At 41.3% G+C, this 26,557-nt stretch overlaps 1 protein-coding gene across 4 annotated transcripts; it reads right to left on the reverse strand.

Moving 5' to 3' along the window:
- Positions 1-79: 79 nt before the first annotated feature.
- Positions 80-26,557, reverse strand: EEF2K (eukaryotic elongation factor 2 kinase). 4 transcript variants are annotated; one of them, XM_069029604.1, is made up of 19 exons: positions 26,473-26,557; positions 22,194-22,516; positions 20,368-20,418; positions 18,702-18,802; positions 17,092-17,152; positions 16,224-16,261; positions 13,913-14,084; positions 12,643-12,792; positions 11,021-11,153; positions 10,221-10,348; positions 9,585-9,786; positions 9,251-9,303; positions 8,432-8,509; positions 7,567-7,629; positions 6,169-6,303; positions 5,027-5,215; positions 4,523-4,647; positions 3,759-3,937; positions 80-3,110 (listed from the first exon to the last, which is right to left on the reverse strand). In XM_069029604.1, the coding sequence occupies exons 2-19, from the start codon at positions 22,434-22,436 to the stop codon at positions 3,001-3,003; spliced, it is 2,211 nt and encodes a 736-aa protein (XP_068885705.1). In that variant the 5' UTR covers positions 22,437-22,516; positions 26,473-26,557; the 3' UTR covers positions 80-3,000. The 4 variants fall into 4 exon arrangements, with proteins under 4 accessions (XP_068885705.1, XP_068885706.1, XP_068885707.1 ...); XM_069029605.1 differs by lacking the exon at positions 20,368-20,418; XM_069029606.1 differs by lacking the exon at positions 7,567-7,629.

Here is a 26,557-nt window from a genome sequence, read left to right on the forward strand (position 1 = left end):
AATTTTGGCAATCTGTAAAGAAAAAAAAAAAACAACAAAACCAAACACCCACAAGCAATGAGTAAAACTCTGAGAAAAGTGACAAAAAGAACCATTTTATTGACTAGCCAGAATGAACCCAGACAAAGTGAATGAGAGGACTAAGTGATGCAGGCAAGCAGTATTTGCTTGTCTGACATACAAACAAAGGCTTCCATCTCACTGTCCTTACCCAAGCAATATTCCCACTGACATCTGGAAACACTGAACCCGGGTAAGTTCTGGCAGGCTGAGCCTCAGATTCATTTTCACATTTTTTAAAAATACAGATTTTTGTTTATTCATTGTGAATAGATTAAAAATACAGCATATAGCAGTATCATTGCAAAAGTCTTTAAAATATACAGTTTTTCCCTTCAAAAGAATGTCACAGAATAAGTTGTGAATATTTCTGTAAACAATTTCTATTTTCATATTGTTGACAGTCCCATTTACTGTATGGCTAAATCATATGATACACCTTAGGACAGAAGGTAGTCTTCATCACTAAAAAGCAGTATTTGCAGACAAAGAATCAATCATAATAATTTTTGCACTGAGTTGTGTGCACATTTACATACCAGATCTACACAGAGCTGACAGCAACTTTAGCAACTACTGAATTTAGCAAATTAGACTACACCAAAAAGTGTCAATTATTACACTCTACATCCTCTGCATGCACATTTTGGACAGGCACTTTCAATCTCCTCCCTACATGGTTAGTGGTGTTGTCACACATGCTTCCTTCTCAAGGAAAATCTCAAAGATTTGGCATCAACACCTTATGAGGGAAAGAAATCCTTTTGTCTAAATTTGCTATAGTCCCTACACTGTATAGGTTCTGCACAAAACAGACTATTCAACTGTCTTTAGAGGGGAATGGCTTCACCTTTCATTGACAGCTGATACCTTAATGCTATGAACTGAAATAGAAAAAAAAAGCCACATCCCAGAGAGGTTTTAGGCATCTAAAGCAGAACTTTGGATAGGCACCAAAACATTCATCTGAATTACAGTTCTCTGGTTCTATTTCAACATAATAGGTATAAAAAGTATTAGGTGCAAAAATCTGGCCATTTTAGTACCTCACTACCCAAGATCAACTGGGATGTAGAAATGAGACCTTCCTCCATTACTGGGTGAAGACCTTGGTCTTCACTCTCATAACAAAACAGAAAAGGCTGTGGGCACTGCTTTCCCACAACCCCTGCAATATACAGCTAGAAGATATTGCCATGTGCTGCAAGGCTGCTCACAGCTGCAACTACCTGGTAGCTACAGAACCAGCCAGAAGCACAACTGAGGATTACTTTCCCTTCTCTCCTGGAAAGGATTCAAATCCTCCCATTTCACTCCCTTAACCACCAGGAGATCACCCCTTTCAGACAGTGGCAGTTGTTATTGACATCATCCTTGGATACTGTCTAAGCAGTAATTCAAGATCCACTTGCCATAAAAATGAGAAAATGGGAGCACAATTTGATCCCAGTGACAGGAACTTGCACAGGAAAGGGAGAACTGACTTCTGTTCCCTGAACAGTTTCTGCATTTTACAAGAAATTAATATTCCTTGGCTATGCAAGTGAGAAATCCTAATCAATCCTGCATCATCTCTCAGCCTGCTTAGCTTTGAGCCTGCTTTTAAGAGCCTGGCTGAAGTGGTGAGCATTACAGGTCATTCAGCACTTCACAGGGGCTGCCCCTTGTGCACATCAATTTACACCTCAGGAGACAGCAAGACCAAGGAGGCAGAAGCTTCCATCTTAAATCTCCTGCAAAACACCTGTTAACCACAACCAAGGACCAGGAACAGCTTCTGTAATATCCATATAGATGGCATGGCAGCTTTGGAATAAAAGACTGGATTTGGAAGAAACTTATCTCTATACAATGGTAATTCAATCACCACCAGGTGTTTGTCCTCCCCTCACTAGTTAGGATTAGGCAAAGAGGACACAAATTCTGTTCTCCCTTTCTAACCAGCAATTCTTCTCTAAATGGCATTTGAAACCATTTACAGATAAAACACCATTTAAAAATATACTTAAACCATGTAAAATTGTTATCTGTACACAGAAATAGGTGAATCAACATCTCCTACCCTCTTCAAACATGGTGGAAAATGTGTTCTCATTTTAAGTGAGATTATCTAGCTTCACTGGATTTGAGATGCCACTGTAAAAATAACTTCAAATTATCCATATATTACAAATCTTGCTACTGTACATCCCTAGACAAATATAAGGTCAGTAGAATTTTATCCGACTAAATTTTTATATGGTGCAAAATGTGAAACTCAGAGAGGGAGCTGGATGCCTCACCTCATCAGGAACATGATTTTCTAATGGTATAATATGCAATGTTGGTAATGAATAAAACATTCCACCCTGAATATCCTCACTGCCAATCTGAATCATCTTCCCTACCCCTGCCCAAACTAAGGATTCCATCTGAAATTCATTTGAAAATAACAGTGTCCAACAATGTCAGCAAAACAGAATGGGACTACTTACTAACATCAGTAGCTGCATCCATAAACTGAAAATTTACATTCATGTGCAAATTTGGTGAGATACACCAAAAATGATGAAGAAATGCTGAGAATTTAGGAAAATGTTTTTCTGTGAGGGGAGAGGAGAAGAAAATGTAAACTGATCATTTGCTGTGTAAAAAACAGGATGTCTAAAACCTAAACAAGAAGGCCTCATTTTCTTCTGTCAAAAAAAAGAGACCTCTTAGTTCTAACAGTAAAAATGTACAAAAGGTCCAAGTGTGTCAGTACTACAGCTTTAAAACACAAACAGAAGTATGCTATGGCACCCTACGTACTACTTACACTTAGATTTCTACCCTCAAAAAATTATAAAACTAAAATATGAAAGAAAGAAACTGGTAACATCACATAAAAATACATCTTTTTAGCTGCAAATGCAGCAAGTGTATTAAAAAATTATATACAAGAACTGCTTAATTTCAGTGTCATTCTTCCATCACTGCCCAAGCCTCTTCTGCTTTTTCATAGTACTGATTTGCCAGTCTGCCCTTCATGGCTTCCATGGCCGCTTCTGCTGCTTCTGTGTAAAGCTCACCTAGAGAGGAAACAGTATCAGTTATGCTGACAGAGTAAAGAAAGAACATGGTTTTAGCCTGAAGCAAATAAAGGACAAAAGGAGAAATTGAGGTCAAACTGCAGGGCCGGATGTATGGGTGTGTTTTAATAGTGTCAGAGTTACACCAGCTGGGAATCTGGCTTCTGCTCTTCAAGTTGAAAGTGACACAAGTGGCTGCTGATGGCTCCTCAATACATTTGGAAGGATGGGAAATAGGATCAGCCTGTAGGAGCCCCCCAAGACAGACATCTAGGATGTAGGTTACGCAGCAACTAAGAGAATGTTGTGTAGGGCCTGGGAGTCATGGGTGTAACTCAAACTACAAGCAGCAACCTGCAGCTCAGGAGAGTGACCCAGAAGAGCAGCCTCGGAGGGAGTGAAGGTTGCCTGGCAGTGACTCAGTGTGCCACAGATTGGACCTGGCACCACCCACTACCCTGTCACTGCCAAGATCTCTTCTTTCACTGTTACCAGCCTTGTTACACCCAGCATCATTAAATCCGAAGGTATTGACCCTCTCTGTGTTTTGTAACAGCTGGAGCAAGAAATCTATTTTTGGGGTACGTGCTGGGGGAGAAGGGAAGGAAAAGCAAGATTATAGATAACAGAAACAAAATGAGGCCACACCTGATCTCTGTGGATCCTTATCCAGGTTGAACCCTCCCATCATTAACATCTCTGCTTCCCTGGCCAGGAGCAGATACCGGGGCTCATCCTGAGTGCCATCATATTCACCTCCCTCATCATAGTCGGTCATGTTCAGCGCAGCATTGTACCAGTGCAGTGCCTCCTTCCAGTCCCGGGCCCTGAAGTACAAAAAAAATTTGGAAGATGGTTCCCTTAGGAAACAAATGTACTCTCCACTGGAAATTCAGCACCCAATTTTGTACCAGCTTCTCAGAGCTTTGATGCTCTCCAAGAAAGCAAATATTCTCATGAAGACTCACTAACTGCACTGCAGCATTAGATCACTACAGCAAAATGAGGATGGGGTCACATTATGCAGGAATTACAGAGGAGAAAGTATTTGACTGAAGTGTTTTGCTGAACTCCAGAGTGTGAGCCTCATTACCAGTTGTATGGTTTTGGTCTGGCATTTACATTTGTGAAAGTAACTGATTTAGAAAAAAACCTGAAGAGTCTTGTTTCATAAATACATTAAAATCAGTTATTTTCGTACTGAGAATGCTCAGTGAACTTCAATTAAAAGTTTCATGTTGGCAGTGATGAAATTTATAGAGTTTCACTGTTGTGCAAAACAGAAAACCCAGGTAAATAACAAGGACAAAACAAAATAACAAAAACAATAACAAAAACAAAAAGCAGAAAAATCATTGCCCCAGCCCTGCCTCAGTGAAGTACCACCAAGTTAACTTAGCCATGCACAGTACCTGTCTGCACCAAGATTTACACCTGTATCATATGCTCTTGCTACCAAAATCATGGAAGGCCGGTCTCCAGCTTCTGCTGCTCTCAGCAAGTAATTAAATCCTTTATTTCTGTTCTCCTTTGTGTCCTATTAAAGGAAACAAAACCTTTAAAATGCTTATTTCTAAGTAAAACCATCCCTTCATATCTCTAACACTAAATGCAGGTTCTCAAAGTCAGCAAGTATTTATTATGTCTGAGAAACTGGCACAGCCACAAGAAATAAAGCAGATGAATAGAAAAGGTGGCTTCAAAAGCTTCCCAAAGGCATGCAGTAATTTACTGGCAAAACCAGAAAGAGGCGGCATTTTTTGCTGGTTTGTCCAAATCCTTAATCACAAAGTAATTATTTTTTCTGGAGAGGCTACAGAACACCTAACTATGGTTTTTGCTTTGTCTCCCTTTCCTGCTATTCCTATGTTATTTTTCCAATGGACCACAATTCTGCTTTTTGGCATTTTCCATACCTCCAGAGTGACCTCGGAAAGAATGTGATGTGGCAGCTGAGAGCACATGAGTCCTAAGCCAACGATGGCTTCCAGCTCCCCGCAGTCTGCAGCGTGCTCCAGGTGGAACAGGGCCGACTCCTGATCCCACTCCTTGTCCTTCTCACTGAAGCGCCCGGCTTCGTGATAGCGAACCATGGCCAGGTGAACCTGGGCACAATTGCACAGGACAGACACAGGATCATGGAGGGATCTGATCCTTCAAACCCCCTCTGCCCACACTTTACCAGGTCTTAGAGGTATGTCCTGGAGTAAGAGGAGGCTCAGGGGAAATTTTATCACTCTCTACAATTATATGAAAGGAGGTTCTAGCAAGATGGGGGTCAGCATCTTCTCCCAAGCAGCTAGTGACAAGATGAAAGGAGATAGCCTACACCAGAGGACATTCAGGTTGGACATCAGGAAGAATTTCTTCATGGAAAGGGTTGTTAAACATTGGAATGGACTGCCCAGGAAAGTGGTGGAATCACTGATCCTGGAGGTGCTCAAGGAACAACTGAACATGGCACTTGGTGTTACAGTCTGGTTGACAAGGTGGTGATTGGTCAGAGGCTAGACTCTGATCTTGAGATCTTTTCCAACTTAAATGATTCTGTGAAAAACAGGTTTCTTCCCACACCAAGAGGTTTGAGAACACCTAAGGCTCCCAGAGTGTTCAGAAAGATGTTTTAGGTATGGGCTTAAGGCCATACATAAACCCAAACTTAATTCACATTTGCATTATCTGGAAAAGTCTGGAGTAAAAAGAGTCAGTCCATGCTACCAGTTTTCAGGAGCTCAGCTTTGCCTATGTGTGATGTATGTGGAGCAGGCACACCATATCCATCCCACTGTATCTTCCCTGTGTGATGCCTCTGGAAAGGCAGACTAACAACAGCAGGGTTCTTCCCAAAGGAGCCCAGACATTGCAAGGCCAAAAGCAGATGGAATTCACGGGTTCCTGAACTCAGATGTCCCTTATACAACATGGGTAGGTGACACAAAGATATGGATGTGTTATTTTCACCTGCACAAATAAACACAGGCAGGGCAACACCTCTATGTAAGTAATAAATACAAGATGCTTCTTGTTGGATAAAACAGTATCAATAGGCCCATCCTACCTTTCCAAGGACTGACTTCCCAATTTTCTTCTCAAGTTCTAGTGCATTGAGCCTCTGAATTTCTTGGGCAACACAGGATGGTCTGTGGATGTGGACTCTGGAAGAGTTGTAGAGATTCCATTTCTCAACACTGATCTGAAATATGAAATATATGGTTATTTATATTCAAAATTAATATTCCCATCCATATGGATTACCACCCAGGAATCAAAGCCTCCATTGATATTGTTACTTGGTAGTAAATACTGTATTTTAAAATACAGCTTTCAAAAGTCATACTAGTAGCTGAATAAATGGTTATTATTGTTCATTAAAGAAATGGAGTAAACCCCTCTATTTCTAATCCAAACATCATCACTTTGCAATGAACTAAAGAATCATCTTAAAGGTCTGAATCAGAAAAAGTTACTTACAAAAATAAGCAACTGAATAGTCACACTGCAAGCACTGAAGTCACCCATGCACAAAAAAAATGAAACCCACACTTTTCTGTTCAGAATTTCAGTTCACAACACTTAAAATGCAGCTTGCATTCTAGAACTCTAGGAAAATGACATGTAACAAAGTAGACAATGACAGGCAGATACATGTGTTGGCATTTCTCAGGAGGAGCAACCCAAATGAGAAGAAATTTTTCAACATAAGAGGTCAATGGGAAACAGTAGCTGAACACAATCCTATCATAATTAAGGCCTTTGCAGGTACACAGGGGAAACACAGCAGGAAAGGTTACTGGCACAGAACTTCAGTCTGTTAAAGCTGTTTCAATTTTCTGAAACAGGAATATATAATAATTAAAAGGAAATTCTGAAAATTGTATCTCAATGAATTATTAATTGTTGTCAAAGCTCTGCTTTTAATTTCCTTTCACAGCAGTTATTTGTTTAAGTTAAACGAAAGACCAATTATACCAGAAGTTATATTTTGTAAAAACATTCAAGGTCCGGTCTTTCCTAACTCAGTTAGGTGACAGTGCTTCTCTCCACTGTGTATCTATTTCAAACATTGCATGTTTTTAAGAAATCATATGATCACACAGAGGATGCAATTCCAAAAATGACGTGCAAAAAGGAAATATAATTTAGTTAGGTAGAAAAAAAATCCATAGAACTAAAATTTATGTTTTTAAGTGAGAAACCCATGCATAATCACTGATTTATGGCAGAGATCAGCTACAGAGGCGACAATTCGTTTCACAGTACTTCTTGAATGAGCAAATAAAGATGAAACATAAAAGGAAATAACAGAGTGGTAAGTTGATATTAATAAACATTTTCTGTAGCTGAAAAGGAAGGGAAACTGACATCTGGTTTAGTGATGTGGTTAGGTGGCAGATGAGTGGAACAAAGGACACGCAGAGCAGCAAACTCATACTGTGAACATTTCTGCTTTATTTACCCTTGCAGAGCTCCCCAAACTGTCTTCATCAGACTCCTGCCTCCGGTTGTTGTTTGAATGGCCCTATGTTAATGTAAAGATTTGCATCATTCAATCTGCAGCAACTGATGTGTTCCAGGTTCACCCCTCTACACTATCCCCATCCTGCAGAATTAATAGTGACAATGACCAAAATGGTTTCCACTGGATCCTTTTCTTTCACTGATATCACAATACACTAAGAAACGTATCAAAATGATCAGGAACTTGGCACACACGGGCTTTAATCCTGTAAACTGGAGATGCCATGGCAAATACCTTGCCAAAAGGAGGTGACAAAAGGAGTAGTATCTTTGGAAGCAGTATTCTCTTTCCTGTCTTCTAATTAAGTATCTTGTTAAGATCTCCAGGTCAAATAGCATTTATTTAAAAATGTGTATTTTGGAGGAGTAACCACGTAACCCACAGGAATTCTGAAGTTCCATATTATTACCTGACAACAACGTCAAGCTCTGTAATGTTTCAAGCTATATAATGCAAAGAGGGTAAACGAGTCTGAAAGCAAATCACATTCATAGATTCCACATGACAAGAAGATGGCTACACCTCCCAAATGCAATACACAATACTTAAAAAACCCACACAACAACATCTAATCAAATACGGTATTTGAAATTAAGCTACTCATTACAAATCATTTTTTCCTGTAGGATTGTCATTCCCAATATGAATAAGTAATTTTCAGCATCGGGGAATTTGTTTCCTCTGTTTTCAAAGTCTAGATCAGGATCAGATCTAGATCACAAAGGACAAAAAATAAGATTCTTCTACAGAAACAGTTTAAGCATGAACAGGCCCAACTCTGCTATACCAGTCAGGTTCTTACCCTCTCTCTGTGATCCAGATCTTCTGTCTCACTTCTCTTTTCACTGGGATATCCACTGTCTCCACCGTTTTCAAAATCCTACAGAAGACAAGAATAGAACAGCATTAGCATCCCACTTTGTAAGGACCTTGGCTTGACACTTCTCACAGAGCAAACCTTTTGCTGCTTCAATGAAAAATACTGGATGGTTGTAGTGGATGAAAATGATTGTGCTGCCTCTGCCAGAAGGAGCAGGACTTATTATACAGAAAGAACTGTCTAAGATTGTCTTCTCCCTACCTACATTAAAAAAAACCAACAACTTGCACATTTTATCAAATCAAGAATCCACTAAATACAGTTTTCAATCTTCAGTGGAAAATCAGCAACTGACAGCCCCTGGCACTAAGGCCCAGCACTGGAAAATGCCCATTGCAAACTTCCTGCATCTCCTCATGCAAGGGTCTCTAACATCCCATGGTACCAGTATTTGCAGAGACCTCATCCATAGGGATTCTTCAGCTTTCATGCCACAGCAGTTGGCACAAGTGCCCAAGACACAACATGAAAGCAGGGGAACAGGTATATGCTTTAAGTACCTGTTAAAATACACCAGATGTAAATAAATTTCTGGTGGCAAAATAATGAATACTAAAATATTAAAATAAAATGTTCTTCCTTTACTAGAAACAGCAAATGCACAAAGGTAACATGATCTGCAGGAGTAAAAATAGGCAGAGCACCTGTATGTGCTTTATTGAACAAAACCTTTGGGAAGTCCTATAAAGACACATTTCATTAGGCAACTGCAACCTCATTTTCTGTTGGAAAGACACTCACCCTTTTGTTGTCAAGCTGATCCAAGTTATCTACTTCATTGAACACAGGCCAGCCTAGGAGAAATATTTGCTGTTATTACAAGGATAACATGATTGATGAAAAAGCTCTAGATATCATCATTTTACTGCTGTTTTTTCACAGAAGCATCTGTACATTAATTATCTACATAGAAGTACTTTCAGTGCTATTTCTGCTCAAAGAGGAGCACCAAAAACAACTGTTCTGGACTAAACCAATGCTTGTTGTGCCTAAGAACAAAGTTAAGACAAAACCGAAGTAAGACAAGCCCGCTGTTCAGAACCGCCCCCCGAGGTGATGTATGAGGCTCACTCACTAAGCACGTCCACCCTGTGGCTGTGAGGGGTCGCAGAGGAGGGAGAGCAGGGCAGGGAGTCAAACGCCACATCGCTCATGCTTTCATCCCCGGAGTTCTCAGACAGGCGGAAGAGCAGAGGGGGCCGGCTCCCGGACACCGTCCTCACCCGGCTGCTGCCGCATTTCTCCTCTGTGCCACGGAGAATCGTCTGAGCGGATTCCTTGGCAAATCAACAAGAAAGCCCTGTGAATAATCCTTCTGTGTATTCCAAGCATGCTACACAAGCCGATGTGAATGTTTATTAGGAGTCCTCTACAAAAGAGAGGGTATAAATATGCACATGTATACTGAAGTATTTGCTTTGAAAAGTTCTACACTGCAATAAAATATCAAGCCCTGACATTTTTACTGTCAGAGAGCGTTTTGTTTAGGACTGAATTTCATTCAAAGTGTTTCATCAAGTCCCATTCCCACCAAAATTAGCTGAAACTGAGATCAATTTGCAACAAGCATCAAATCAGGTTTGTGAGATCCAAAACTTAATAAATTATTTCAGCATTCAAAGATCTCCTTGGTCCCAAGCATACACTGTGTTACAAGGTTCCCTATTAATTAAAGCTACAGCTTAATTACACTTTTTCATCAAGCACTTACAAGCAATTTTTTATTATAATCCAAGGCATCTTTCTCTTTGGATGAAAGATCAAATGGTGCAAGCCCCATGCTTTTGCAGATCTTGTTGCAGAAATGAGAATGAAAGAACAAGGCCATACCTCGAACACCTAAGGCATTAAAAAAAGGTGAAGAAAGGGTTTAATTAAATTTTTATTATGATTTACTTACCAAAAGCAAAAATTCCGAAAGCTTTTTCTAAAAAGTCCAGAGAGAGAGAGAAAATGCTTTGTAGCACACAGCCTAATCCACTTCCATTTCAACACCTGTAAGAGCTTTCCACTCTCTCTGCACAAGAGAGTTTAACAGAGTCTGAAAAATCTTGAAAAGCTATATATGAACAGGATATAATAAAAACCTAATTTGGCTGCATCGCTGAGAAATGTGCCTAAATTTGATCCTGCTTACGAAACTTGCAGTGTCCTATGAACAACTTCATATACAGACACTTGGAACTTCAAAAATACATGGTGCCTATCTCTCTGCACTCAGCTGTATCCATTCCTGCAATGTGACAAGGAAATCAAAGGCCATGATTACTGTTCTCACATTGTAGAAACTACTTAATTACATTTCTTGTTTAGGAGTAAGCCAGGAGACATGAGCCAAGATCAGCTCTCATTTTAAGTCTGCCCTTATATGACAGCTGAGCTGTACAGGACTCCTCACAATAGAACTTCCCCAGCTGTTTGCAAGACCCTCAGAAATGAGTGGCTACTCAGCAGAGCTGGGAAATAAAAAGAAGCACCCCTTAGTAGGTGAAACAGAATCACTGATTTTACCTAGGTTGCCATCTCCAAAATCTGTACCACTTTCTGTATGGATCTGAGGGTCTGTGTAAAGATCTCCAACTCCCTGGATATCAACAACAATGAGTTGGTGTCCTGAGCGCTCAAAGGTGAAGTGACTGAAGGCCTGGAAAGAACCACAGAAGATGCCTGAGAACACTTTCCCTTGATCTACTGGAAACAGCAACATATATTCACCTGTTATAGATGGGAAAAGAAGTCTGATAACCCTATCAGTGAAATATAACTGGTATAAACATCATGATGAGAGCAGCAAGAGAGACTAAAAGCATGTAGTATCCTGTCTCTCCAACCTGCTCCAACTCGCAGATAGGCTAAAAAAGGCAGGGTGAAAAGTAGCAGTGGGCACAGGCAGGGTAAAGAAGATTGCTTAATTCCTCATTTTTGTCCTGGAGATTGTTTTTCACTAGAGTCTTCACCTTAGGTAGTGGGGAGCTGGCTAGCAGAGGGAACAACAGTGGGCTCTGAAGCCAGTGCAGAATAACTTCTGTATAAACATTCTGGCTGTGCCTGTGAATCTGCAAGCTCTGCATCTCTGGGACACTGCTTCCTTCTGCCAACAAGCATTAGCTCTGCCACATCTTGGAAAAAAAACCCATAAAAAAATGTGAGCATCCCCACAAATTCTCCTTCCCCTCTGAGAGCTCCCCTGAGTGACTGCTCTGTGTCTACATTTGTGTATCAGACAATGAATTATACATTTGTGCTCTCCAAAAAACACATTTCAAGAATCAGGTATAAAAAGCCCTTCTCTTCAGCATAAAGCTGAGATATTAGGAATCTTCTGGGAAGGCCTCCAAAAAAGTGTTGCCAGGCCTGGGGGAGGTGACTGGTGGTGATAGACAAACATTTTAACTGCAGCAAATACCACAGAACATTTTGTTCCCAACCTGTGAAAGCACAGCACCGAGTCAGTGCACAGACAACAGCCCAGAACATAAATTCTTTGCTTAAATTAAGCATCATGATAAATACCTTAAAAATAGTGGAAAAAATGTAAAGAACAAAACTCTCAAGGCTCAGTAAAATACCTTCATTACATCAACCACTTTGCATTTTTCAACAGTATTTTAAATTTATTTCACAAGATTCAAGAATCACTTGAAATCTATACTTGTATTTCTACATGCAATCTCAGATTCAGCTATTGAGAGGCTGCAGCTGGAAAAACCAACATTTTTATATGCTAATGGGCTAGATTTATTTACATGCATTGGATACCAGCCACCTCTTGTGTATTACATGAGGCACCAAAAGACTATTCAGTACATACTACATGAGAGATCTCACTGCCTCGATTTGAAGAAAGTTTGAAATATTTTGATGCCTGCAGTTATAATTAAAGGGCTTAAGGTTTCCAAAGAGTATTAACCCTGTTCAACTCAACTGTAATCAACTGAAATGCAAGAAAGAAGCACTCAGCGCTTGAAAGAGCAGGCCCCAAGTAAGGGGCAGACAAACTGCAAATAGAGAAATTAATCTGGCATTGTACTGCAGGGCCTGCAGTTTCCTTTCTTGGCAGTCATGCAAGACCTCTGGAGAGAGCCCAGAAATTCCCTGCAGCACTCTATGGAAACCGTTAAACAAAGCCTCACTTGCGGAGTTAGACGAATGTTGTCGTCTCGCACAAATCCAGAATTTGAGTTGTATTTGATGTATTTGCCCTCGATGTAATGTTCCAGATGAAAGAGAGGCTTTCCAGGCCTGTTCTTCATTTCAATAATACAAGTCTGTACTATATCCACCTGGGGACAGAAAGGAGATAAACAATGAGTAACAGAATACTGTCTTTGGATCAAAGTGTGTGTGAATCCTCAGCCATGAAAACTTTCCCAACACAAGAATCTGAACAATTGCTACAATCTTTCTGTTTAACTGGGGGGAAGAGTACTGTGCTTCTTGAGTTACTGGAGGAATTCCATAAATTAAAAGCAGTCACTTCAAAACACCTCACTTCTGCAACAAATCCCTCTGAAAAAATTCTTAGTAAGTGCTGGCTTTCTATTTTATCTTCTGGGCACCTTAAGAGTACTCTGCAAAGAGTCTGCTCTGCACCTAGAGAGCAAAGCATACAGCCACTACTGCACAACTTGAAAAAATGCCTTTTCAGAGAAGGACTGAAGGTATCTACTGTTCAGGTATCTCTGTATTCTGCCTTACCTTCTCCCTCTGTCCCATACACATTCCTAAAGGAGAAACCATCACAACTCTCACTCTACTTGCATATTTTCTCCTATATGGCATTTAAAAATTCTATATTTGTAAATTTTCTCTGTGTGCTTCACTGTATAACTCACCTTGTTGTTATGAGACAGGTAGTTATTAACTAACCCCTACATGTGAGGCAATGCAAATATCCCACATATCAAAACCTCTCATTTTGGCCATTAAAATTGTTAAGGCTTCCAGCAGGTTTCCAGCTCTTCTCAAAACTCACTGCTAGTTACATATTTGGATAGATGTGCAAGACTTAAGCATCTACCTTCCTGAAGCACTAACAGTTAAGCACTTGCTGAGACTGCTGCTGGCAATAAATTCTGTGACATCCCTGGTTATCTCAAAAGCAGCTGGGCACACATCAAAGAGAGCACTACAAATATAATTTTATTTTGGTTTTCAGTCAACAGCTGAGACCAGTCAGACATGCACAAACACACAGCCCCTAGTCCTGGAAATATAAAGCAATTTCTGTATTTACTCCACTGAAAATCAGCTATCATTTAACAGAAAACACAGTAGGGCAAAAGAATCTATCTAAGAATTTGAATGTGATGGAATGTGAACAAGTAATTCCCTCCAAATTATGTCTGAAATGAAGCCAATAGAAGCACAGTACTGCATTTTTGCTTTGATCTTTGAATGCACCTGTTTCGGTGGCTTGTGCCGGTTGTACTCTTCTCCCCAGAGTTTTGCTTCCATCTGCAGTCGAACATCCTCAAAATACACATCCCTGCTCACACTCTCTATGTATTGCTTGGCAACATAATTATAGGCACCTTTCCAGTTCTGAGTGTGTAAGAAGTTGGACAGCTTTTTTCTGAAAGACAAATCAATCATTAGTGAAAGGAAACCCAAGGATTTTAGTTTAATCTTTCCCATTTCTTAGCCTGCATGGATAGAGCCAGGTTCCAAGATGAGCATTACCCTCAGTCATTTACCAGGTATTCTACCTGAAACGTGAAGCACAGGAAGGGGACAAGGGAAAATGAAACACCCCTTGGGAATGGCTGGGATGTGCCAAACTGTTTGGTTTAGCTGCAGCTCCTTGTGCTCTGAACTTTCTCCTTTTCTCAATTCCTTTCCCTCCCTGTTCCTCTCAAACCCAGAGTTTGAAGGGTTGGTGCCTCCTCAACAACCTGTTCTAATGTCAACAATTATTTTCTGCAGAAATTACCAGGGAGTGGCCTTTCAAACATGAACTGAGAAACCTCTTCTGGGATAAATGCAATCTGCTGCTTCTCAACACACAGCAGCTACTGCTCAGCAACCCACATGCTCCCAGAAGCAAAATTGCACCTGACAGTTCTCATGATGCAATTTGTTGATGTGCAAATCTTTAATCCACAGATCCCTCCAAAGCGAGGGGGCTGGGGCAGGAGGGTGGTAGTGAGTAGCACAGGAAAGCTTTGATAAGAGAGGATCTGCTGACTGCCAACAAATGCATTAAGCAGGTGCTTTAATTAGCAGCAGCACCCAAACTCTCAACCCTTCCCTCTCCTCTCCCTGCCAAGACCTTGGTGCAGAGGTCTTGGTACAGGGGACACTCTACAGGCAAAACAACTTGATGCTGCCTGTCCTCCTACAGGGATGGGTACACAGTCACTGCAACAGAGGCCTTGGAAAGAATGAACAAGGAAGTGAGGTAAGAATTCCAGCCAGCTCTCAAACTTCCCAGTTCTTGAAGGAACACACTCCTCTCCATAAAACAAGCCAGCTCATGTTGTTCTAAAGCCAATACCCTCTCATTGTTTCACTGGGCCACAGGCAGCTAATGCTGTCACTTTCTTAACTTAAGACTAGCAGAGTTACAACAATCTAGGAGAGAGCTCCAGATGGGAAATAGCAATGTACCACTGACACATATGGGAAACCAGCAGTAGGAAGCTGACATTCAAGTTATGCTTTCTTAATACCAGAGGTTAAGGCAAAACTGCTAACAAATTTCTGTTTATGGCATTCCTCAAAATATTGTGTAATGGGGAGTTTGGTAAATAACAAGAGCTAAAAGCAATGTCAGCAGGCTGAGATTTGTTACTTCCTAGGCTTCATTCACTACTGTATCCAGCTGGCTTTGCAGGAACAGAGCCACCAGCGTGAACTGATACTGAAACAACACCAAACTGGAGCACTGAAGGGTTACTTGTCTTCCATTTTGCTCAAGTTCAAAACATCACATTTCTGTCTTTCAGGAGTATCTATCTTTCCAGAGTTGAAACCACACATGAAGTGCAATTTCTCTGGATTCCACATATGGGAAGAAGAGGGAATGGTTTTAAACACACACACATGTACATTTGTTTCCAGAACCTGGAAGGGGTGGGGTAATCTCTTAGCACAAAGCAATTTATACCTGGATGCTGATGCCCACAATGACATTTGATAACACTCTGCAAGGAAAGAAAAGTTCCTACTCTGTCTTCCCCCACACTTTATCCTTCTGGGCAGTGCAACTGTTAAGTGTTCAAGTTCTGCCTTACTCAGAACATTATTCTGGTTTATGTGATCCAAAGCAAACTCTAGGAAGATAACCTTCTTCACAAGCTGAGGCTTTTCCAGTTGAAATGGCACCATCCAAACATTTTTTCTCCTTTTTTCTGCCTAACTATAGGCCTCAAGTTGGTCTCCAGGCTGCCCACACCTATGACCTCAAATAAAATTTTAAAGTATTTTAGCACACAAGGAACACAGAAACAAAGCAGCATATAAACGAATATTAATATTCAGTAACATTTTGCCTCCCAGAAATGGTTGAAGTAGAACATTCAGAGAACATTCTCCTTTCTGAACGCCACTCCCTGCAGGTAGAGTCACACAAACAGGAATAAACCCCTCAGCAATGCCCTTTAGAAAGGAGTTGAGCTTCACACAATTTCCACTACACCTAAGTGAAATTAGAGTCACCACAGAAAAAAATACTGCCGGGAAGCCAACAAAGATGAAGTGGGCAGGTACTCACGTTCTGAAACACTCTCGCATTGCTCCACGGCCGAAAGGCTGGGGAAAAGAAGAAACAAAAACCCAGCATTGCCATTTCCACAAAGTTAATTTCTAGCCAGTAAGAGACACAACCATGACTTCCCCTTTACATTGTGCAGAAAGCAGTTTTCAAACAGGCTCTATAAAAATATTTCCTCAAGGAAAAGTGAAAACCCACTGGTAGTGCAAGCAGTTATCTGGGGAAAAGGCATTTGGATAAACCTCCCCCCCCAATGTTCCATGGAGAAGACATGGTATGTCTTTTAAATAAGTTATTTAAATTCTCTCCCCAGTTGGGAGTCAGCTCTGTGTGTCTGCCTAAAGAAGCTTCACAGACCTCATGCTCTCTGCTTTCAGGCTTCCATTCAGGATGTGCCAAACAGAGCATCATCTCCCCAGATGCCACATACTATGCCAGCAGCACAGAGCGAGGCAACCCCAACACACAATCAACCCCAGGACTTAAATGGGAAGTGACAGTGCCTTCTACCCTCACATACAGAAGATTCAGCTGGTTTTCATTCTAAAAGCAGAAATTATTTGGGAGCACACAAAATAGTAAGACTACTGCCAGGCAGGGAAATGATGCCAGAAGGAAATGGGAGGGGTGACATGGAAGGGAAATCACTGGGAATGGAACAAATGCCTCATGTTGCTGACAGGGAAGGTCTGACTCCATTTTCTACTCTATCCTGGAGAGAATGAGACAAAGAAAAAGAGATAGGAGAAAAGAACTACATTGAGATTTCAAAGCTTCTATGAGGAAAACATCTTGCTGCCACTATGCAGGAACAGAAAGGAAGTTACAAACTTGCTGCTAGTAAACATGAAGGACAGTGTGATCTTACTTGTGAAGCCATCTTGATAAGGACTTCATCTTCAACCCAGTCCCCAGTAACTGCATTATACCTGCAAAATCAGGAGATATGTCTCAGAAAAATGCAAAGGGAACCCAAATCCTCCCGTTTCCAGCACCTATCCTTCCTCATCTGTAACTGACTCTGGAAAGTGCTGCTGCCACTCCCACACAAAAGCTTCTAGTCTTCCCACCACACTCTGGTCCTCCTCACTTTGGGCAGGCAAGCAGAAACACATTTAACTCTTTGAAGAGACACTGAAGCCTCCTGTCAATGAGCAGATTGCAATGCAGAATCTGAACTTCTGTAACACTGCAAATCAGGCTTCATCTGCTTTGAAATTAAACCTCTTCTGTGATGCCTGGGCAGCACACTGGGGGGCAAAAAGGGCCTCACTAAGTTCTACACACTGACCAGGCTGTCTCCCCCAACCCTGAGCTTGCATAAACCTGCCTCGGGGCTGTGGAGCATGTGAGCAGCACCAGCTGTGAGAAGCGGTGGGGCCAGGAACTGCCCAACACTGCACTGAGGGAAGAGCAAGTCCCTGCACAACCCTGTGATAATACAAAGAGTTCGACTGTGGTCTCTCCCCACCCCTTTAACTCCCAACACAGCGAAAGCCAAATTGAGAACCACAGCAGCTGAGTCATCAACACATGATTGTTTCCAGCTTGGTTCCCCCAGCCTGCACAGAGTAATTCATGCACGCAGACACCCCATATTCCTCCTTATATATTATGTATCATCCCAGTTTGCAGTAGATAAAAAAGATGAAAATAGGAGTATCGGAGCCATCTCTTTTTAGTAGTGTATTGAGTAGCCCTAAACTAAAATTTTCACTTATTTGTATTTTAAAATATGCAAACTATTTCAGGACTGTGCAGCTGACCAGGGACAGATGCAGTCTATGGGGAAGAGCAGCACTGCATGACTGCTACGGGACTGGAAGGGAGGCCTCCCCAAACACTGATGCTAAGTGCTGATTAACTGCCCTCTAACCCCTAACCCTTCCTCCCAGAAACCTGTGTCAGTAGAGTAAATATTTTGGCAAAGCTCGTGTTAAAGCACTGAAACCAGTTTCAGGGCCAAACTGCCTTTTAGCACGTAGACCACGCTGAGCTATTCTGGGCTTTATAAGGATTTAAATTCCAGCCACATGCAATACTGCATGGACCAGCAACACTGAAACTTCTGTTTTGGGAAAGGCACAGGGCCTTATGTTGCTTTCTTTCCTAAACTACTTAAACTAAGTATGCTGCCTCTTTGTTGGGATTCATTTCCTTATTAGATTAAATTTATGGCATCAATAAACCAACTAGAAAATACTTTTCAGCCTTGTTTCCTGTCTACACAGCGAAAGTCCTAGATACTGCTTAGGTGGGAGAGAAAGAGTGTGACCATGGTTTGCTGAAAGGTTTCTTTTTTGATGATGTGCAGTACTTACATATTCCTGGGAGACTGAGTTAAAACACACTCACTTTGGGCATTTTGAAAAGTCTTCAGCCATGTAACTACAGATACTCTGCACGACACAAACACAGCCCTTGCACAAACCAGCAGCCCTATTTAACATCAGCATCCAAAGCAGAAGACCCACAGACCTGTAACGAGTGGCGTGCTCCGTCTCAACGTCCTCCAGGTGAAATTCTGCCCAGGGATCAGGCATGTGCTTGGCTTTCTCAATAGCATGTTTCCAGGTTTCCTGAAGAAGTTACAGACTGGCACTTTATTTATAATCAGCAGTAGCTCACAAAACCAGCACTTTCTAGAGCACATCAGGATCTCAATGCTATGAAGATGTGCAACTACACAAGCCCCCAAAGCACTGCTCAGAGCAGAGACCAAACAGTACCAAAGACCACCATGACCTTTTTATAGTGTCAATTATAATGAAACTACCTCAGATATATAAAGCATAGATTTCAGTTCAATTTGCACCAATTGTAAAGTTACTGAGAATAGAATCTGGCACAGTATATACCAGATATAATTTACAAAACCTGTGGTAATTTGCAGATATCTCTGACATACCCTGCAAGTGGCAATAAGGCACACCTAAATGATATTAATTCACTTTTTCTGTTTTGATTTTTAGCTTCTCATACCTAACAGCATATGCTGATTTTGCATGCATACAAGTAAGTATAAAAAAGTCCAGTAATGATACAGTTTATATGGATAAAGGGTCCCAGACTCTGCTCAGCATGAGAATGAAGAAATTAGAAAGCTGTAAAAATTGATTATTATAACAATTCCAGACAAGTAGCTATTTCAATGTTCACCAAGTCAGCAGTAAAATATCAAAGCAGTTTTCTGGAGTATAAACAGTCTCTCTCTACCAGCCAATTTGGACGCTTTACTCTTAACATTTTGTTCTCCCTCTCTTTACATTGTATATTTCCAAGAAAACTGGAGATATGACCCTGTGATGTGCCAAATGCCTTTTGCAAAGTAAGCAGGAGAAAAAGCACTCTGCACCCTGCCAGTAAAGAAGTACTGAGCTCTGAGGTATTATTACTGCCTCTGACTGAATTTCAAGTGTGCAGAAATGGTAACTTTTGACATTTGGGGATTTTTTTTTGGTTTTTATCCTCAGGAATTTAAATCAGTCTTTTTTTATTTAAAAAATACTCTATGAACTTGTGTCAGCAACGGCAGCAAGGAAGTTTTTGAAGCAGCTAAGCTTTAAATGTTCATGTTTATTTTGAATTTCAGCTTTAACTATGCATACCTTGCAAACAATTTAAACGCTCCCCTTTCTGACAATAGTAACGCAAAATTAAAATAATACTACATTAAAGAAAACTAGTTTAAAGGACATGTTGACAAAGATTTCCTACATGTTTCACAAGAAAATGAAGTTGCCTCAGATCATGCAATGACAGCTTATATGGACCTGAGAATTTCCACACTTAAATACCTATGACAGAAATAAGGAATAAGGAGAGACAACAACAAGAATTACTTGGTCAATCAGCTGTATCAAATCAAATGGTGCTAACAGGGCAATTTTTCTCCTGCTGGAGGCATATGGCTGCCATACAGTGCCATTTCAGGGTAGAGAACACACGATGGGTATTATTCCATTTAATGAGTACCTCCTTTAGTTTTGACTTGATGACTTTTATGGGCTGAGGCAATCAGTCCTCCCAAACAATAAAATAATGAACAAAAAAACGGTCCATAAAAGGGGAAAAAAAAAAACAAACCAAAAAAAATCATAATGCATCTATTAGACATGGTGTTGACATTTTCTTTTTAACCTACCCGACCATGGTCAACCACAGAGCCATGCTTAGAACGATGCTGTGTGTCATTCTAAAGGATCCATGAAAGACATGAAAGCAGGAAAACACATGTGATAAGACAAATGATTGACAAAGAGTCTTGGTTCTCTTTGTTAGTTTAAAAAAAAAATCCAGTAAAAAGCCATTCTTCAGTTTATATTTCCAATTTAAGTTCACTTTTAGAACCCCTGTGAACAAACCTATTGAGGTAAGTTGGTAATTTTTTTTATTGGAAAGCATGTATTTAAAGGGTCTTGCCTATTAACTAGCTAATTAAACACTGCTGAGTCCTGTTTAAAGCAGAGAGTTAACAACAATTTCTCTATCTGGCTCTGCCCCTCATTATCAATGGCCCATACTGCCTTTCTTTAGCTCTGAGGTCTGACAGGCAGACTCTGATAGGCCAGGCTGTGGGGTTTAGGATGCCATCAGTTCTGGCTGTCTGCTTCATTATGTTGGAAGTCACCATTCCTGCAGCTTAAACAGGACATGGAGACTTGCTTGCTCCACATCTCCACACAAAGCAATTTATCTGTCATAGGAGCTACAGTTCCAAACTAGACATGGTGGAGATCAAAACACGGGCACAAACATTCTGCAGAAGCAAAATGACAGCTTAGGAAGGAGGAAATAATTGCAATTTCTGAAGTCCTTATCAGTTTTATCTCAGACCATATGACTCAGAAATTGCACTGCAGACCCAGAGGCAAGTGTTTAGAACATGTTAAAATGTACACACAAACGAAGAACAAGCTCCCTATCAGGTCTTAACTTGCTTAGCTTAGCATACACCAACATCTGTCCCATTTCTATACTAAGCTTTTGCTCCTCACCTTCCTTAGGAATATGCACCTTTTAAAGTTTCTATTCACTAGCTTTGGTAAAAATCTTTCTGCAGACAAGCCAGCTTCACTTTCAATGTGTTACTCAATATGTTATCTGACTGAAACAAATCCCCTGGAATCTTTTCACAAATAAAGCATGCATTAAGCATTACTGTGACTTTAGAGTATCTATTAAATAAATGTTAATATTTGTAAGAAGAAATGTGTTAATAAACCACATTAAATTGTAGTCTAGACAAAATCTAAGAGACATGCCAGTTTAGCACAAACTGTGTTTATTTAGAATATCTAAGCTACAGAGTGGATGTCACTTGAGGCTCCATTGCCTGGCCTGATCTGTGTGAAGGGAGCTGAGTTAAAAAGGATACACTGCCAAGGAAGCACCAGCTACGGCCCCTCTGACCTTCCTGCAATGCTGTAGCTGCTGCTCATCCCAAAAAGGTCAGATACTGCTCCTCTACACTGCCAGGAACTACTCCAATGTGACACTTCATGCCCAAGCATGAAAGTCAACATGTCAAAAGCTCCCTAAGAAGGAATTACAACATAAAAACTAATCATTAGATTTTATAATTTACGATTTTATTTGCCCAACTAAAAATATCATAGGCTTGCAAAATTAATAAGTTACCTTCTGACAGGCCTCAATTTATCTTACATCAAGTGTATTATCTTTTGAATTTCCCAATCAACGCACTGCTTGTAAATGGTTTGATCCTTATGGTAGTGAATTGTTCTCCTGGATTGAGTGGAAGAAGATCTCCCACTGAACTGAAAGGGACAGTAAGCAATTCCATGGCAGTGTCAGACTATTGGCTTAATGGAATTAACTGCAGGTCTGGAAAAACAGATGAGCATCTTCACTGAAAAGTGTTAGTTACAAGAGATGAAGCAGTTAGAGAATGTCTCATGCCAACCAAGTAAAACCAAAACCTTAATGAAGACTGGAGCCAATACTTACCTTAAAGCTAAAGCTTCTGGGAGAAGAGCTTGAACTGTACTGCTCAGTTTTTGCTAAGCTGCTGTAATAATTGTCTACTTTGGTATTGGTAGACTTGTTAGAAACTGGATCATCAGTTATTGGACAGATAAAATAACTGTCTTCATCATCACTATCAGCATCAAGATAATTCCCAGAGTCCGCTGGAGTCGTTCTGGCATTATCAATCCCTTCCATACGAAAAATAAGGTCCTCGTCTGCCATGTCTGCAGGAGGTTTGGTTTAACTCCTGCAACGACTGGAACACCCACTCCTCCAATGCACATGCAAACAGGGGGAAGAAGCTGGGTGAGAGAGGAAAAAAGGAAAAGGGCTGTTATTAAAAGAAAAAATAATGCATGACACCAATGTCAGCACACTGACAGAAAAGAAACATATTTGCATCTGGCTCTATAAAAGTAATCCTCAAGTACCTACATGCAGTTTTGAACACCTCTGCTAGAGCTGGATTTCCAGAAGGCATTCTGGTTTTAAACTGCTACAGGACTGAGAAGATAGGAGCTAGCATTATTCTATACTTGGTTATCTCCTCCTCCAAGTGTTTTTATTCTTCCTTATATGAAATGCTGAGTTTCACAACATTAGTCTTAGAAACTTGTTTTACCTTGAACACCACAGTCAGGTTTTCAAATCTTTTCAGGACAAGTTTTCTCAAGGGTATTGTGCACAAATTATTAATCAAATGAATTAGAGAGTATTATTAGTACAACACAGAAAAATTTTCCACCATCCACAAGATTTAAACTGACTTTTAGCTCATATACAATCAACAGTCCACAGTGGAAAATAGGCTGCTGAAAGTGTAGCACATTACAGAAAAATGAGGTGGAGGAATGATCAAAAGCCTTGGAAGAGGTAGAAGTTTACACAGATACTCTGAAAATACTGGCATGTACAAAACAGAGGATTAGTGGGAATTTTCAAAATGTGGCCCTGATGCTGGCTGAGCAACAGGATGTAATTTAAAACAGATGCTTCCAAGTGTCACACTGTTTAGTTCTTCACCCAACCAGCAAAATCAGGGATTTTCACACAGCTAGCCTAATAGAACAACCATAAACCACAGTTTTCAGTTTTGCTTCATTGTTATTCTTCAGCCCTTTGCATTTTGAGTCCTCTTTCTCCACGAAACAGGAAGGTGAATACACTCCTACAGCAGTATTCATAGTTGCAGACTTTACTCCCCAGTTACTAAGAAACTGGTCACCACAGAAACAGTGCCTTAACATGTGGCAGCTTTCACCAGCAACATTATCTCGTTGATTACTGCTCTTCTGATGGGGGCAGCATTCCCACACCTCAGCCAGCAACGCAGGTAACTCCAGCACTCCATCTCCATCAGGCAGCAGCAGCTCTGGAAAACCACTGCTGGAGGAGGTCTCAGCCAGCTCACCTCACTTTGCCCTGGAGCAGCTCTGGAGTGCTCACATAACCTGCTCTTCCAGGAAAGACCACACAGGAGCTGTCGATTCTGGAAAGGGGCAGTAGCACATACCTGGCAGCAGAAGGTGTCCTCAGTTGCCACTGCCATTTTTACCGTGATCATCTTACTCAGTGTGCACTGAGTGCTGGAGAAACTCTACTGCCTGTCACACACACAGACAGCAGGTGTCAATGATGCTTCAAGGATGTGACTATTCCAGGACATACCAGAGCACTGGACAGCCCCATTACACCCAAGTGCTGTCCTGCACTCCCTTCTGCTCCTGCTGTCACACACACCAGCAGATCCATGGCGTTCAGGACAGTTTGAGAAGCAGCAGCAATGCAGGACTGCAGGTTTGTGCAGCAGTGACTGACTTGTGTAAATGGAGTATCACCACACAGATCAGTTTCTATTTAAAGCTAATGGTGTTTATAAAAAGTCTCTTGTTTTTTCTTGGAACCATATTTCTTGCAAAGTACTTGTGGTGTTTACTTTGGAAGTGGATATACCAAGAGCCATACTCACATAACGTGATCTTTAAAACAGAATTCAATAACCACACCTTGAACTACACAAACACTGCTCTAAACCTCACAGTTTGCTTGATAAAAAGCCTTATAAAAAAGCCTGAGCTTCATCTCAAGGATTATATTCTGTGTTTTTGCATTATAGTACAGAAGTTGTACTATCTAGGAATTTCTGTTACTACTGCGTTGTGTTTTGATCATTTAATCTTTAATATCCATTACAGAAGCATTCCTAAGGCTAAGCAACAAGGAAAGTGAGACTGCACTGAACCAAGCCTGCCAGCCTGCATTATCACACACAACCTGTAATTTTAACTACCCACTCCAACCCACTTTGAAAATTTATTCCATTTTTAATCAACCTTGTACTATGTGATTCAAAATGCAGAGAATTTAAAATACAGTTCTTAAATCTGCTCTAGTCTGTATTAATTTTTTTCCCATGCCTGTTTCAAGCATTTTTCTTTCTCTTGCCTTTATACCCAAGAGCTACATGACCAGGAGGGGCAGGTGAGTCGCAAGGACAACACGCAAATATGTTAACACAGATAAACAGCAGGGAAAATTCATATCTCAGGGCTGTTAAAGCGTGACTTGTTTCTTGTAGGAGTCTGTTGTTACAAAGCACTGCTGGGTCTGGTGAGAGTCTTGACCAAGGTTCCACCGTGGCCTCAGCATCTGCCTTAATTCATCCCAAAGAGCTGAGTGATAGGAATGCTCCAGTCAGCAAAAGAAGGGACAACCAGAGCATCTCCAGTTGCTTCTAACTCACTGTTTCAGCTCAGACATGGCCCTCTGCACCTCTTTAACACAGGACGGGGGAACACTACTGTCCTGCAGCAGAATTCCCAGCTTCTCTTGAAGAGAAGCATTAAAGCAAGCATGACCCAGCTCTCCCCAGTATAATACTAAATCCCTTTTGGTTTAATACCGCCACCAGTCAAAGCCATTTAACAGGATAACTGTAAGAGTAACAAGCAGGTTTTTTCTTGAAAGAGAGAAGTCATCTCTCAGATTAACAGTCTTTTAAAATACAGATTCAAAATTTAACCTAAGCAACTATACAGACTGTGCACCTTAAAAAGTATTACCACCCTTATGAACAGACACAAAGCTACATAACATTGTCCAGAACAACCCCACTAGCTATGTTAATGTTCTGTAGGACATTACAGAACTACTTTGCTTTCCAAACACACAACTGACCCCTGAAAAGAAAATGTCTATTCTCATCTGCACCACACACTGCAGGCAAACAAGTTTAGTGAGTCTAGGTAAGACCTGTGATAAAAAAACAAGATTAAAAACCCCAAAGATAACTCACTGTCTACCTTTGAAAACCTTGTCTTACCAAAGACAGATCTTCTAATGAGAAGCCTCTAACACAGGTTCCATCGAGTGTGTCACTACTGCAAACACCATGGCACAAATCACAGTCAGTTTGCCTGCAAGCACAGCTGGGACAACCACTGTATTAGTCTAAGTGTTAGAGAGCATCGACGCAAAATTCATGAAGCAAACGGGTGAGTTCATCTGCACCAGCCCAGAGTACGAAGCACTTGAGACAAAACCCTGGGCAAGGAAACACAGCACGGCTTCAAACACACAAATGGCTTTTAGAGCCGCAGGCAGTGAGGCACAAGAACAGCCCTTCCGAGTCAAGTCCACCCTGATGCCAAACACGCAAATAAACACTACGTTAACAGTACCCAAAGCACGGGGGTAGCAAAGGACAGGAGAGGAACTTCCAAGATAACGTTAAAATAGCCTTCCATTGCCATTAATAGACCTGTCATTTCAACTGGCTTTAAATACTCTGCACAATTACCTACCACTGACTTTTTGTAAGCATTTCCTCAGTACCCCACGTTGTTAATTAAACCCGTGCTTTATGCGTATTGAGGCATTCGAAGAATTCTCCAAACACGAGCCGTCCTGGAGCAGTCCCAAGCTGTCAGGGCGGACTCAGCCGCGGTCAGCCCCGCACACAGCAGCTGCTCCACGGTCACAGACAGCACTTGGCACTTTTAAACAGCATAGGCACCAAATTATGCGCACTACCGCGGAAACATAAATGGACGAAACGCTAATCTTCAGGTGTGAGCGCAGCACTGCTGCCCACTAGCACAAACCAGGTTATTTTTGGGCCCGCGCAGAAGCCCGGACCACCCCACTGATCATCATTTTCCGCAATTAAAAACGCCCTTCCCGCGCTTCCCGCCGCGGGCAGCGCTGAGGCAGCTCCCCACCGCCGCCGGGTCAGGCCCCGCACCGCGACGGCACCTACCGGGTTCGGAGAGCCCAGCTCCACCGCGCCGCCCGGTACGGAGCGATCTCACAGCCCCCACAGCCGACTGCAGCTGCCCCGCCGA

Source organism: Aphelocoma coerulescens, chromosome 14 (assembly GCF_041296385.1).
Source record: "Aphelocoma coerulescens isolate FSJ_1873_10779 chromosome 14, UR_Acoe_1.0, whole genome shotgun sequence".
NCBI classification, from domain to species: Eukaryota; Metazoa; Chordata; class Aves; order Passeriformes; family Corvidae; genus Aphelocoma; species Aphelocoma coerulescens.

Coding starts and splice junctions, on each gene's coding strand:
- EEF2K (XM_069029604.1), bottom strand. CDS start 22,436: ATGGCAGACGAGGACCTTATTTTTCGTATGGAAGGGATTGATAATGCC. Junction 8,510..9,250: donor ATCAGCTTGACAACAAAAGG/GTGAGTGTCTTT, acceptor TGTCTTCTGTAG/GATTTTGAAAACGGTGGAGA. Junction 5,216..6,168: donor GGAAGTCAGTCCTTGGAAAG/GTAGGATGGGCC, acceptor AATTGTGCCCAG/GTTCACCTGGCCATGGTTCG.